The following is a 14,979-nucleotide window of genomic DNA, read 5'->3' as shown; positions in this document are numbered from 1 at the left end:
ATGATGACTGATGTGTATTTCCAATACTTTAGACCCGAATACTGATTTAAGCATATTTTTGCAGGTTCATTTCTTTTTGCAGAGTGGGCACTGGAGTTTCTGATGAGGAACGCAATACCATAGTAACTCGATTAAAACCTTATTTCAGGCAATATTTCTGTTGATGTAGCTTGAGTTTTCTGTTGTACCTTTTATTCTTGCACTATTAAGAATGCTTTTCTTGCGTGTTGCACCTTATCTTGTGAATAATGTATAGCGTTTTTACTTTTGGCGACTGTCTGAGTTGCAACAGATACAGATTTAGACATAGGTGTGTTTCTAGTACTTCTGATTGTCCATCACATTAATCTTGTGTTGACTATATTACACTGAGCCCTATTTGTGGACACTACATATAATCCTTTTTCATGTAGGAGATTATATACAATCTTGTTTCTATTTTAACACTCTCCCTCAAGCTGGTGCATATAAGTCAGATGTACCGTGCTTGTTTTAGATGTAACTAATTCAAAGACCAGCCAGTTTTTTGATCCAAACTTAGCTCTCAAGTTGCTATGACCATTGCTCGATATTTTGCTTCTGCACTAGATCGAGCAACTACATTTTGCTTCTCTCTTCCAGGACACCAAAATACTGCCTAGTAAAAACACAATATGCAGATGTAGAACGTCTATCAAAATGATCACCTTCCGAATCAACATCTGTATATTCAATGGTCTGCTCATGACCTTGATCCTAGAAGAGTAATTCTTTGTATGGAGTTGACTTTATATATCTTAGAATGCAAACAGTTGCATCCCAGTGACTACCACATGGAGAATCCGTAACTAACTCACAACACTCGCATGAAAAAAATGTTAGGTCTAGTCACTCTGAGATAACTCAACTTATCAACCAACCGCCTATATCTTCTAGGATCACCGAGTTACTTTCCCTGCCTTGGTAGGAATTTAGCATTCAGATCCATTGAACTATCAATGGGTCTACATCCCATCATTCTGTCTTCTCAAGAATGTTTAACGCATACTTTACTTGTGAAATAACAATGCATGATCTAGATTAAGCAACCTCTATACCTAGAAAATACTTCAACTTGCCATATTTTTTAGTTTGAAAATGCTGGAAGAGATGTTTTTTAAATTAGTGATACCATCCTAATCATTGTTGGTGATAACAATATCATCAACATAAAACACCAAATAAATATATAGATTTGGATAGGAATCTCGACAAAACACAAAGTGATCAGTTTCACTGCGAGTCATGTCAAACTCCTGAATTATTGTGCTAAACATCCCAAACCAAGTTCGAGGAGATTGGTTTAAACCATTCGATGCAATGGACATATCAGACTGCTAGACTCCCCCTAAGCAAAAAATCCAGGTGATTGCTCCATATAAACTTTCTCCTCAAGGTCACTATGGAGAAAAACACTCTTAATGTCCAACTGATAAAGTAGCCAATGGTGGACAACAACCATAGAAAGAGATGGACAAATGTTATCTCAGCCACAGGAGAAAGTATCACTATAGTCAAGTCCAAATATTTGAGCATTCCCCTTGGCAACAAGGCGAGCCTTAAACCGGTCAACTTGGTCATCTGGACCAACTTTGGCTGCACAAATGCAACAATAACCAACGCTAGATTTACCTTAAAATAAATATAACGAGCTCTTTCAATATTGAGCAGGTAAGTAGATATCTCCACAAATCCTCGGTTGCATAGTCTAATCTAGGGATAAATCACCTTTGTCATATTATTTATTCGCGTCTCCTCCCCCTGTTACTTTAGTCGATGGAATTTAAACAAAAGCAAAAGGAGTTTTAATCTCTTATCCTTTGACACTCTAAATTATCTTTCTTCATGTCCATGGTTGTTCTTTTGATCTTGCATCGGTCTGTCGTTTGACTCGTGCCCTAAATTGTGCCATAATATTTCTTGATGATTCTCTTGTTAGGGACAAACGTTGCCGTAGGATATGAATCACAAGGTTTCTACCATGCTATCTCACCAATTGTTACGCTCCGAGCCTACACCCTGGACATTGCCGGCATGCGATATCATTGCTGGCCCGAGCATACCCATAACATGGCATTGAACATGCGTATACATCTAAACATGAGCGAAAGAGTACATTTGAAGAAACAAGTTTCATAAGAAAACAAATTTAATAACGCAAGTCATATGAATTTATTACCATTGTCAATGGACACAAAGGTCCAAATGTGACATAACTATTCATCTATCTATGAAGCCTCAAAGCATAATTGAGTCGTGTCAACTGGGACAAGGCTGCCAGTGTACCTTAAAAGAAAACACAACTTCCTAAAATATGTAGACTAAGCCCCAAAAATAGAGAGGGGCTCACCAATAGTAGAAAATATGAAACCTAGCGAGCAACCTGATTTCATGTCTGCGTATGGTGGGATAAAACATAACATACTTATAGATCAATAAAAGTAACTAACATAGTCATAATCATAAAATATGAAGGCTAAGAGATGAGGTCATTTAGATTACCTTAAGGATATTTCTTTTTTCATATTTTTGTTCATTATGGGGGGTCTAATAGTGTAACTGACATAAACCACCATGTGAGCACATTAAGTCTGATCTCGACCTGATCAACTCAGTGTTCTTAAAGGTGAGCGCCTCTCGCCTTTGGCGACGAGGCGAGGTGAGGGGTTTGCGCCTATTTCAGGCGAGGCGTGGCGAGATCAAAAAGGCGAGCCAAGGCGAGGGGTGACGTGGAATTGGCGATGTAATAGGCGTCGCCTTTTTTGTTTTTTTTTTTTTGAAGTCTGAATTTTAATAATTAAAAAGCCAAATAATCAAATTAGGGTTTTTTTTTGGGTATTTTTTCAAACTTATGTCGCGACTGCTCCTTCTCATTTCGTGACTGGAGACTTGAAATCAATTCCTCGACTGGAATTAGAGTTCGCGACTGCTGCTGCTGCGATTGGAAACTTGAAGTCGACTGTCGCGACTGCTGCTGCTGCGAGTTCGCGACTGCTGCTGCTGCTCAGGGACTGCTTGAAGTCGACTGGAATCTCTCTTCTCTTATTTTCTCAAATCAATCTCTCTTCTCTTCTTTTGCTCTGTTTTTAGTACTCTCTCAGTCCCTCTGTTTTTTATTGTGAAGACTGAAGTCTGATTTCTGAAGAAGAACCGAACTACTGAAGCCACTGCCCACTGCCCACTGCCCACTGCCTACATTTAAAAAAAAAAAAAATCTTCTATAATTATTTCGGTTAATTGTAACTTTTGTGGGAGTACTTTTAATGGATATTTAAATATGTTATGTTATTGCTATTGAAATTTTGAATATTTATATATGCAATTAAATATTTTTAATTTTTGGTATTAATTGGCGCCTCGATTCAAAAAGGCGAGCGCCTCGCCGCTCGCCTCGCCGCGTGGCGAGGCAGGCCCTTGTCGCCTTTTGTCGCCTCTCGCCATCCAAAACACTGGATCAACTAAGTCATCTCATACCTTGTCGGTATGAGACATACGTGTACATATCATGTGGATCCATAACTAGCCCTTACCAAGGACATAAAGAAGGAGTTGCTGAACCAACGATACGATCCTTAACCTACGTCAACAAACGTAGTTTCAGGTGTTAGTCATTTAAACTTATGCCTTCTCGGTAACTATTTAGCTCCCTTCAGCTCATGTGATCAATGGTTTGTCCACAAACTCATATTTATAACATATAAGGACCATAGTTTATAAACTTCATTCATATCTTTTCGTCATTGAGGTTACAGTTCATGTATCATAGCTTTGCATTCATGAGAGACATATCATATCATAATAATAAAGTTAGAGAATCATAAGATAGCATCATAAGGTCTCACATTTGGGAACTTTCATAACTCATAGTTCTAGGGTTCATAACATAAGAATTTCCAAGAAAATATCAAGAAATCGTCGAAAAGTTATCAAGAAGTCATAAAGAAAATCATTGAAGTAGCTCTCAAGATAAGAATTTCTTCTTTTAATAATCATTTGTAATTTCATGTAGAAAATCTTAGAAAATTCCTGGGTAAAAGAATTATCAAGAAAATTGAAATACTTTCATGAAGATTCAAGAGCAATTCAAGAATATGAGGTTTTGTCCCAACCCTAATTCATTCATGGAGGATTCTTTGAAACCATGGAAACATAGTTTGTGGAGAAGAACAAGGTATTCCCATACGCGGAGATAGCTTTACATACCTTAGTGATGAATCTTGAAGAAAAACCTTGGATGATGAACCCCAACATTGGTGTTTCTTGAAGTTCTTGAACATAGAAATTTTTGAGAAGAGCATGCGAGGGTTGAAAATAATGAAAACTGACTTTCCTACACGTTTAAGGCCATTTAGCAACTCTCCAAAGGTTTTAGGACAAAAATAGCTTCATAAAAACCCAAAATCGAAAAAATTTACCGTTCTTCATCATCTGAGTGACAAACCGTTGCTTGGGTGATGGGCTGTCACCCAGACAGTCATAACTCACCAAAAATCGAGTATTCTACCTCATTATGACGGCCATGTGTGACGGCTCCATCACAGGTCTGGACCGTCACATTTCCCGTCACACACTGACAGCTTGTAGAGTCTCTATTAAAACAGTCATAACTTTTTACTCTGGACTCGGATTGACGAATGGTCGATAGCGTCGGAAAGAAGTTGACCATTATTTGATGGGTTGTGGGACAACTTTTCATATCCGGAGAGATATGGTCGTTTGAAGTTGACCCTTCCATGAACTCATGGCGAAAATTTAGTCGGTAGGAAAGCATTGAACTTAACTTGGTGTTAGAGGTTCCTTATGACCCTAAACCGCATCCAATACACTTCTCACACTTAGGAATTGACCTCAACATATATGAACAAGTAGTATATCACCTAACCCAAGTTGATACACTTATGACAAATGGTTCGAATCTTTAGAGTAGAATTACGAGATGTTACACCAATGCTCTAATACCATGTTATAGAAATGGTTCTTGGGCCTAACTCAATCTCAATAGCTAACTCTTGAGGTGAGGATTGACCAAGACCATATAAGGAGACCAAGTACCTATTATCCCACCGTTGGCACTCCAAGACTTGACATCTGGAGCGTGGACAATATAAGACCGGGGGTCCCAACATAGGGAACAATGAATTGGGATAGACCCGACTTTGTTATCATGTGAGAAATAAAGGAGAAAAGTATTATTGAATTGTGTTGGCTATATTATTACATTGAGCCCTAACACTGTTATAATCCATTTCCATGTAGGAGTCTATAAAATCTTATTCTAGCAATATCCACAAGAATTTTTTTCCTGGAAAATCTTTGAAAATGTGAAAAATATAAAAGAGAACTTTCAATATCTATATAACATATTCTGTGCAAAGCTGGCAAGGATCTCTGATTAGGCATATTAGTTTAGACAGAATATCACAATTTGTTGCATAATTTGCTGATACTGGCACATTTATTTTGGCAGGAAGTATGAGTACCCGAAGCAGGCACCACCAACCTTTTATCAAGTAACAAATAATGCAAAAGAGCGACCCGACGTGTGGGTTGAAAGTCCAGAGAAGTAGTCCACTTTGACTAATCTTGAATTATGAGCTTTTCTTGTTCCTTATTATTCATTTGGTATTATACATAAATATTCCCTTTAACTTGACATTAGCTAACATCTATGCTCTTCAACTGTGGGTGTGCACAAGTAGGCACTTAAACTTGTATAAAGTTGAACAAGTAGACATACATGTCCTACGTGACGTAATACATGTAGGACGTTGTGTAGGATGCTGTGTAGGATGTGAATTGCACATAGGATACCAAGTAGGATGTGTGTGTTTACTTGTTTAACTCTATACAAGTTTAAGTACCAACTTGTGCACACCTAAAGTTGGAGGGCATAGATGCCAAATGATGCCAAGCTAAAGGGCACATTTATATATTATGCCTTTATTTATCTAACTCCCGTTTATCATTGCAGATCCATCATTGTTTCAATTACAAGTGATATTAGAACAATAAGAACTGAGGTGCAGCTTGACTAGAAGTCTTCCTTCTCCGTTTGTTAGCACATAGCAATATATGCTTAATTTTTTATATAAAGCAATCAGAGTTGGAAGTCATCCTGGGGGATTTGATATCTGTAATTTATTTTGTATTCAATCATTTACTCATTAGGTGCGTGAACTTATGACATGTTTGAAATCAACTTCATGTTATCAGAACTCATTTTCTGCTCTTCCAGGTGTTTGCTGCTCCATACAGCTTGAGATTTCCGCGTATTGATAAAGTCAGATATGACAAGCCTTGGCATGAGTGTCTTGATGTGCAATGTTAGTGGCTTTATTACAATGATGTTTGGTGTCTATATTTGAAACTTTTTCTGGTATCATTGTGTTCTTTGATTCTATTCTCACTTTCTACTTATAGCAAAACTTTTTGTTATTCCTGTCTCAGCATTTGTTGATCTGGTACATTCAACCAATGGTACCACACAGAGGGAGGACAATTATGGGGTTGAGCAGGATGATGAATCAAAGAGCATTAGGTCGTCAAGAAAACGAGAGAAGAAGAATGTCTCTGCAGTTCCTTCTCATTTTGTTCTGACTGACGTGTCTCGAATCAAGGGTGAAACATCAATGTTCTATGACATGGTGTTTTGTATCCTCAACTATCATGTCAATGGAAAAATGTACTCTGGTTTCTAAGCTGTTTTGTGGTATTAACTGTAAGATCTATCCTGTAATTTTACCAATAAAAAAAGAACTACCTTGTTATTTTTGGTCCTTTTTTTTCCTTTTTTTTTGGGATTTGTTCTGGTCAATGGGGTTCATACTTTACGTGGTATTTGTATCAGAACAAAGACAATTTTGTGTCAGTTGTTTCTTAAGTTTATTCTGCCTTGAAAATCGTTGGATGAATTGGATTTTTGGGCTCTACTTTCAGCTATATGTGCATATTATGTATCTATTAGTCATGTTACATTCTAACATGTAAATTCTTTTACGAAATATTTGTCACCTAACTGGGTATAAGAGGTATCCTTAACGACACCAGATTTTGCTAATGTGCCTTCATCACATACACTTCAATCCTTGCACAAAATGGTGGTCGAGCATGGGGGTGCTTTCTCCATGAATTTGAATAAGTCAGTTACTCATTGTATAGCAGCTGAAAGTAGAGGTTTCTCTCTCTCTCTCTCTCTCCCCCAACAGATTCATGGAGTTAGAAAGTTCATGCGAACACCCATGAGCAGTTGGGGTGCACTATAATATTAACTTGGAGGTAACACTAGAATTTTCTTAATAACAGGTATCAAGTTTCAAGCTGCAAAACTTCATGGAGATGTTATTCAATGCTCTTGGCTCGTTGACTGCTGTCTGCAAAAGAAGCTCCTTCCTTTACAGCCAAAGTGAGTTACCCGTTAGTATTTCTCATCTTGTTCTTTCTTCCTTTAGTTGGAGTTCCATGTGTTCTGCGATTCTTTTGACTTTTTTCTTGGTTTCTTGCTGAAGGTATTTTGTTTTCCTTTCTGATTCAACAAAGAAAAAGATGGAAGCAGAAGTGGATGAATATTCTGATTCTTTCTACTCCGACATCAGCATTGAAGAAATTAAACTGGTATAATTTGGTGTAGTTATCTGCTAAATAATCTTATATGCGTCCGCAGCTTTAACAGTGGGAGCATTACTGTAAAACATTGAGCAAGCAGCTGACTGCCAATCTTATTTGATTATGTTCGTCCTCTTTCTTTCCTTATTGCAGCTTTTGAGAAATATAGAACACTCAGAAGACTCCAAAACTGTCGAGTACTACAAGAAAAAGTACTGTCCCAAGGATGAATGGGCTCGATTTCATGGTTGCTGCATTTATTTTTTCATTCCAAAGCAGTGTCTGTGAGGATTCCCATCTTCTCTGTCCAATTAGCTTATCTACTTGGGTATTAATACTTCAATGTGGTGGTTATTTTGTTGAGGTTTAATGGCTCTCCTATGTGGTTCAGGGAATATTCAGATTCCAAGGTTTTAGTGGAACTTGCTATGAGAAGGATGAAAGTTGAAATTTCTGTGGGTGGTGGGAAAGTTGGTGACAATCTTTTTCATGCTACCCATGTCGTCGTCATGTCTCTACCAGAGATTGATGTAAAGTTCAATGAAGTGTTAAATAGGTAAGTTACAAATCTAGTTTACTTTTCAGAAAGTAAGATGTCTGCCTTTCGAATTGGAACTTTAAAATCTGCTTCCTGGTTGTTAGCAATCTCTTTTATTTTTGCTGTTCTCGTCAGTGGTAATATTTTCCCGAGTTGCAAAATAGATTTATATCTGGTATTTTTCTTGGAAAATCCAGATTATTATGCGTTGAGGGTTTATTTCATTGATTTGTTATTAACCATCTGCAGCATTAGTTAAATATGGTCCATCTATTATGTTGGATTAGATCAATGTATTTTGACCATAGGTCTTTATAACCAACCATTATAATCCTCAATTATTAAGTGTATTTAAGAAATCTCTCAGCAGACGTTAAGCTTATTCTCTCGGTGCACATTAACACTGGTGTACGCAATTGGTGAAACTTCGTCCACCCTACCGGAATGGCCCGAGGCTGACCAACGAAGACGAAGGCCGCCATTCAGCTTTCCGGCAGTGGGTTTCCTGGGCTAGGTTGCNCTCAGCAGACGTTAAGCTTATTCTCTCAGTGCACATTAACACTGGTGTACGCAATTGGGGAAACTTCGTCCACCCTACCGGAATGGCCCGAGGCTGACCAACGAAGACGAAGGCTGCCATTCAGCTTTCCAGCAGTGGGTTTCCTGGGCTAGGTTGCACAATTGAGAGGGGTTCATCAATGGTCTCGTTTGTGGACAGTACTGGCATAAGTTGACAAACCCCTCAAACAATGACACAATCATTGTAAATATTGCACGGCGGCGAAGCTCATCTCTTGAATGTTGCTAGTAATGGAAGAAAAAACTACTTTTCTCACCTATTACTCTAAATACCATGTGAGCAAGAGAGAGAAATTGAGAGAGAACAAAGCATGATTGTTGCCCCAAGCTAATGGAGTTTAAATAACTAGGTTTACATGTCCTAATAAAAGAAAGGAAATCAATACATAATCACAAGGGAGAAAATTAATCAAGCTATATACTATATCTACGATATCTATAATAATCACAGCAATTCTCACACAACCCATAGGTAAAACCGTTGTAGCTAAGATTTTAGCAGCGATGTATCTAGTCGCAAATGAATGACTAGGTCCAAGGAACTTGAAGCGAAAAGCAAGAACTGAAGCACACAATGTACAAAAAATTTAAGAAGTACCAAATACTATATTTTAATTTAGCAGAATAGCAATCAAACTGCAATAGACTATAATCTCAATATCCAAAATACAATAATGTCGATATTAAATTAAGCTCTAAAGAACACAACATGGGTGTGTTTGCCATGAACTCAATTAAAGATCTTGCTTTAGCAATTTCATCAGTGAATCTTGAATTTTCTAAGTTGAGCTCCAAATAACAGACTGTTTTTCCTTTGGAACACTGTGGTTGTCACTTTTTAAGTGAACACTGTTCGGTAGTGCATGGAGTTACTTATTCACTGATAACACTTAGCTTCTTACACTTCTAGTGACGGAACTTGCGTTAGCCACTAAGCTTAGCAACGGAACAAGTTCGTGGCTACAGTTAGCTGCGTATTATTTTTGTCTATTACGAATTTTCCTTCTATTTATTACTATCATGCTTTTCCTTCTTTAGCGATGGATGCAAAACCCATTGCTAAAATAGTAGATATGGAGATTTTATCTACAGACCGAAAACCTTGTTAGTCTGGTTAGTGGCAGATGTTCAAACTTAAACTGCTTAGCTACAAATTTTATTCAGCACCAATTCTTTTTAGTTTTTTTTTTTAGAATGTGAACAACTGCAACCTTAAGTATTTCTCATATAGTTGAGAAGTGGCTAAATCTCATATCAAAAGCTGATTTACTCTAAGGAGGTGCTTGGATATGCAATTTTGACTTCAAATTTGAAGTCAAAATTGCATATCCAACTCAAATTTGAAGTTTTGATTTGAGATGTGTTTGTTTATGACATTTTGAACAAAATTTCAATTTTCAAATTGAATTTTAAATTCCAAATTCAGTTAAACGGTAGAGTTTCAATCTTTTTAAAATTTAAAACTTGACTCATAATTTTAAATTTTGCAAAAAAATACACATAATTATTGCAAAAGTAATTACTCGAACCTACTTTATGCAAAAACAAGCTCCTTCTCCAAACGGCCTCGCCTGCTCAATCCAGCCAAGCTGTGGCAGTCTCCATCGGCCGGCAAGATTTATCTGTGGAAGCATATCATTGTTTGCAACATAACTCTTTGATGGTAATTTGGGGATGTTTTGATAGTTTCACTAATTCTGGGGTTTTTATGTTTATGATAACTTTTGAAATCCAAATTGCATTTCCAAGCACAATTTCAGCTTTAAACCAACCTCTACCCAAGTCAATGATTTCAAAACATGGTTTCAATTTCATGTACACGCCTTGTAAGTCTGATTCAATTATGAAAAGTTGACACTGTTAAACTAAATGGTAGAGTAATGTTCTGTCATCTGTGCAATTTATTCAGAACCATGCAATTTTTTTGTCTGCCATCATACTTTTTTATGTCAGGATGATGTTTTTTGTTTACTGAATGAGGATACGGAATATGTTTTTTTTCTTTATTCTCGATAACATCCTAATCTTTAAAGTTCAGTTTCTCAGAGGCAGAGAAACATGTTTTGTACAATACAAAGCTGCATGTAGTTGGAGCACGGTGGTTGGAGGATTCCTTTAAAGAGGACCAGAAGTTGCTTGAGGAGAGTTATAGCCTTAAGCCTAGCAATTTTCAAATGTCAATCTCTGAGAAGAGGTGAGTCGTGTATTTCTTATGGACCAAGATAAGGAGTTAATGTAGTATTTAGTATTGGAATTATTATTCTTCATTTTTGTCTTCCAAATTTGCATTCCGAGTGACGTTTTAAAATTTCCATTTAGATGTGTTGAGGGTGGTGGGTGGTGTTGCTCTTACATGGATGACATGCAACAGCCATACTTTGGGGAAGCTCTTTTGGTTGCCATGCAAATTTACTACCTTTTACCTACTATATAATATGTAGGAAGACTCTTTCTTCTAAAATGTTGTCATTTTCTCCCATATTAAATTATGTTCTTATGTCTTCTTTATGTGAGTAGAATTGTGATTTATAGCATATTTCATGCAGTTTTTAAATATCTAAAGAATTTAGTTTTTGAAAAACTTGGCTTTAATCTGATCCAAGTTAACTCCAAAATTGGTCAAATAGGTAGTTGAATAAGTGAAAAATATGGACAAGGGGAATATGAAGATAAGAATGAGATATTCAGTTTATAGTTTAAGATGAAACCATTTCTGATAATTATGATGTCACTTTCAACTGTTTGCAACATAATATTCTTCAAATTGCCATATTTGAGGGTGGTGGTTGATAAATAATGCCTGATGTACCATCTATAGATGAGAGCATAAAAATATCTGTGTCTAGATTAGGGTTTTCTTCTAGCTACAGTAATTTAATCAGGAAACCAAGCAGATTATTGAATAGGGAGCGAGAGACGTTCTCTACAAACTAACTATTGATTCTATCCGTTATTAATTTCTGAAAATTAGGGATATCACATAAGAGTTCTATGAATGATTGATTGATTACCTCACCTCTACTTTCTTTTTCCCTAGGGTCAATTAGCACAAAAGTGGATTTGTACTAGTAAAAAGAGTAAAAGAGAAGCTCTCTCCATCCAGTTCCATTTTATAGTACAGTGCTTGATTGTATACAGAGTAGAGAATAATAGTGATGATAATAGTAAATGCTGATAAAATTTAATAATGGTAATAATTTCATGGTGCTGAAAATGACCCTAGATAGGAGGGTGTGGAGCGCATTAGGGTAGAAGGGTAGTAGGTAGTGTAGTGGTCTTTCTCATGGTGGCTGGTGTTTGCGATGGTACTAGTTGTATTATTGTAGTTCTTGTTTTTTACCTGTATCATTGTCGTTTATGGAGTCTATTTTTTGTTGTTTTCGCTACTTTTGCACTGTTCCTTATTATTTGCTATTTTCTCTACATTGTCTCCTTCTTCTTTATACTGAGATCTGTTTCACTTGAGCTGAGGCCCAAGGGTCCTTTGGAAACAGCGTCTCTACCTCCATGATGTAGTGGTAAGGTTGCCTACATTCAACCCTCCCCAAACCCCACTAGTGGGTTTCGCTGGGTATGTTGCTTCTGAAAATGATATTAAGTGGAAACTGCAGTTGATAATTGCATCTGCGAATAGAAAGAAGTAACTGTAGTATTATAAGGAAATCCATGCTATGTCTTTACAAGTTTTGGGCGAGAACAACCAAAAATAACTACAGTGGGTATTGCTGATGTAAGAAGACTGCTTAGAGAACTAACTATTGAGTCGTAGATAGTACAAGCCCTGCAATAGATTTTTGTTAAACAAAGGAATTTCTGAGGGATTCTTTTGTCAATGTAGGTAGATTTTATTCTGGAAATTATGCGTCAAAAATGAAATAAAATGTAGGATATAAGTATCCATAACAAAGAGTCAATTAATTACCTTAAATTAACACAACAAAGTCAATTAATTGATAAATGCCTGCAGCCAAATTACTCATCTTTTGTCCTGTAATTTCTACCTATCCATCTTCTCATACTTGAACTTCTAGCTTTGCTTGAAAATCTTGCCCAGCAAGACAGTGATGCATAGTAAATTCAAACATGCATGACCTTTTCTTTTGCTGGCATTTGTATTATGTGTTTAACTTAACTAGTCAGCGTCCATGTTTTTCCTGACTCAGTAGACATGATAAGCTAAAAGGTGATTCCGAAAAGTGCAAAAGACCATCTTCCCCTGATAAACATGGAGGACAAATCAAAGCAGAAGGAATTTCAGACCAGGGCCGAGCTATCACGCTACCAAAGAGGGGCAGGAAACGAGATAGAGGAAGACCTACTGGTAGTGCTACAGCAAAAGGGAAAGTGGGGATCAACGTTCCACGTAGAGTTAAACGCAAGGTCACAAGTAGTCGTGCTAAGATTCATGGAAATGAATCTGATGAAAGTGCTACTTCAGGCGAGCATCTTCGTAATGATGAGAGTGAAGCGGCTGTTGGGAGCCATGAAACTATTGCAGTACGTAGCTCAGGAATTCAGAATGAGGATGATGTACAAGATCTGGAAATGTCACCTGATGATCGTAAAACACTTCCACCAGGGACTGCTGAATGCAGTGTGATCGGTGAAAGATTGGACGAAGCTCACGAAACTTCATACGGAAGTGGAAATATTGTCAGGGGCAAAGACAAGGTGGATGAGCTGGAAGACCCTGTTGATCCAGTCCAAGCTATGCTACTGCATATGATACCCCACTTGGATAGTAAGCCAACAAGAAGCGTGGACCCTCTTGTAAAAGACGACAAGCCAGAGGCAGATACTAATCCCAGTCCTAAAAAGAAAAAGAAAGTTAGCTATAAAGATGTAGCTGGTGAGTTGCTCAAAGATTGGTGAAGCCCTTTATGCCATCCACCACCTTATAAGGTTATGAACTTTGTTTTGTTTCCTTCTGTATTTTTTTTCCGCGACCAAGTAAATGTAATAGTCTCTTTGTTGTGTTTCTGGTGTAAATGATTCGAACAGTTTATGCGTCTTTCTTTTATTATTTGGTGTTTGATCAGTTATGCTTACTGGCACACCCATTAAAAGTGTTATCCTTAGGGATCCGTTGATTCACTGATTAAGTTATTCCGGAATTATAATTCTTTAGGTTATAATCTTGGAGTAAATTAGAGTCCAAAGTCGAAAGGGCATGCTTTTCAAGCAAGTACACTGAAAGGGTACCCAAATTTTACGACAAACCAAAAAGCCTGCGAGCTGCCAACTATTTTTTGATGTCCACCAACAGACATTTGTGGACACTTTTTTCTTTCAAAAGAAGAAAAATTGGCATAACATGACAACTTATAGATTTAATTATTAACGGCTTGAGAGCTGATAAATGTCATGGCGTGCACAGTGAAACACTAGCTTCGTCATTGTTTCTGATGCTTTTTCACAGTGAAATTATAGCTTGTTCCTGTTCATAAACGTCTAATATCTTGAATTGAGCAACGTAGTAATCATCTTCCAATGATGTGGAATGATGGGATTTTGTGACGAAGAAGAATAGCTGGAGGGACAAGTAAAAGGAAGTAGTGGTGAGTTGTTGGTGATGACAGATTCATTAAAGCTCGAAGAAGAGTAGAACTTCTACTGTAGAAGTGATGATTATTCCTTGGTTTCATTTCTGATGCAGCGCGAGAGAGAAGCATAAGTGGATTCTCTGCTACCTTTTTGAGAAATTCCCGCTCTAACACCTGTATTTGGGCTATATTTTTGGGTGTGAGTATCATGTATTTGGGTCGGTATGGGAAAAACTACATAAATGAACTATAAAACTCAAAATAATTACATGTTCATATCCCAATCCAAAGTAATTCAAGAAATGCACATTCTCTAGAATTTTTTTTTACAGCCCATACCCCTCATTCATTAAGGCCAATAATTTTTGTTTAACTGATACTAAATCAATATTATATAATGTATTGGTATCTTTATGATTGATAATTTCACTTAATTGATACGAAATCAATATAATATATGTATTGATATCACTAAGGTTTCTTGTTCAGAAATTACTCATTTGTCAATGATACTATAAGGGGTCGTTTGGTTTGAAAATGAGTTATGATGGGATAAGTTATGTTGGGATAAGTTATGTTGGGATAAGTTGTGTTGAGATTATTTTTTATTGAGTGTTTGGGTTGTTGTATTCAAAATAATAAATTTTAAGAACAATTTATTTGTTTACAAAAATGCCCTTCATTAATGTAAAAAGTGAT

General features: G+C 36.9%; 1 protein-coding gene across 1 annotated transcript in view; it reads left to right on the top strand.

Annotated features, from left to right (window-relative positions):
* LOC125877803 (DNA ligase 4) overlaps nt 1-13,706 on the top strand; it is a 40,028-nt gene extending 26,322 nt beyond the window's left edge. Inside the window, exons 16-27 of the mRNA XM_049559074.1 lie at nt 65-148; nt 5,486-5,581; nt 5,990-6,038; nt 6,254-6,341; nt 6,466-6,669; nt 7,066-7,191; nt 7,321-7,420; nt 7,524-7,629; nt 7,774-7,904; nt 8,012-8,176; nt 10,776-10,931; nt 12,901-13,706. Of these exons, the coding sequence (XP_049415031.1) occupies nt 65-148; nt 5,486-5,581; nt 5,990-6,038; nt 6,254-6,341; nt 6,466-6,669; nt 7,066-7,191; nt 7,321-7,420; nt 7,524-7,629; nt 7,774-7,904; nt 8,012-8,176; nt 10,776-10,931; nt 12,901-13,609 (2,014 nt within the window). The 3' untranslated portion in view covers nt 13,610-13,706. The remainder of the gene's footprint in view (nt 1-64; nt 149-5,485; nt 5,582-5,989; nt 6,039-6,253; nt 6,342-6,465; nt 6,670-7,065; nt 7,192-7,320; nt 7,421-7,523; nt 7,630-7,773; nt 7,905-8,011; nt 8,177-10,775; nt 10,932-12,900) is intronic.
* Nucleotides 13,707-14,979: the final 1,273 nt, after the last annotated feature.

This window comes from Solanum stenotomum, chromosome 9, assembly GCF_019186545.1.
Source record: "Solanum stenotomum isolate F172 chromosome 9, ASM1918654v1, whole genome shotgun sequence".
Taxonomy (NCBI): domain Eukaryota; kingdom Viridiplantae; phylum Streptophyta; class Magnoliopsida; order Solanales; family Solanaceae; genus Solanum; species Solanum stenotomum.
This window is presented reverse-complemented; position numbering and strand designations above follow the sequence as displayed.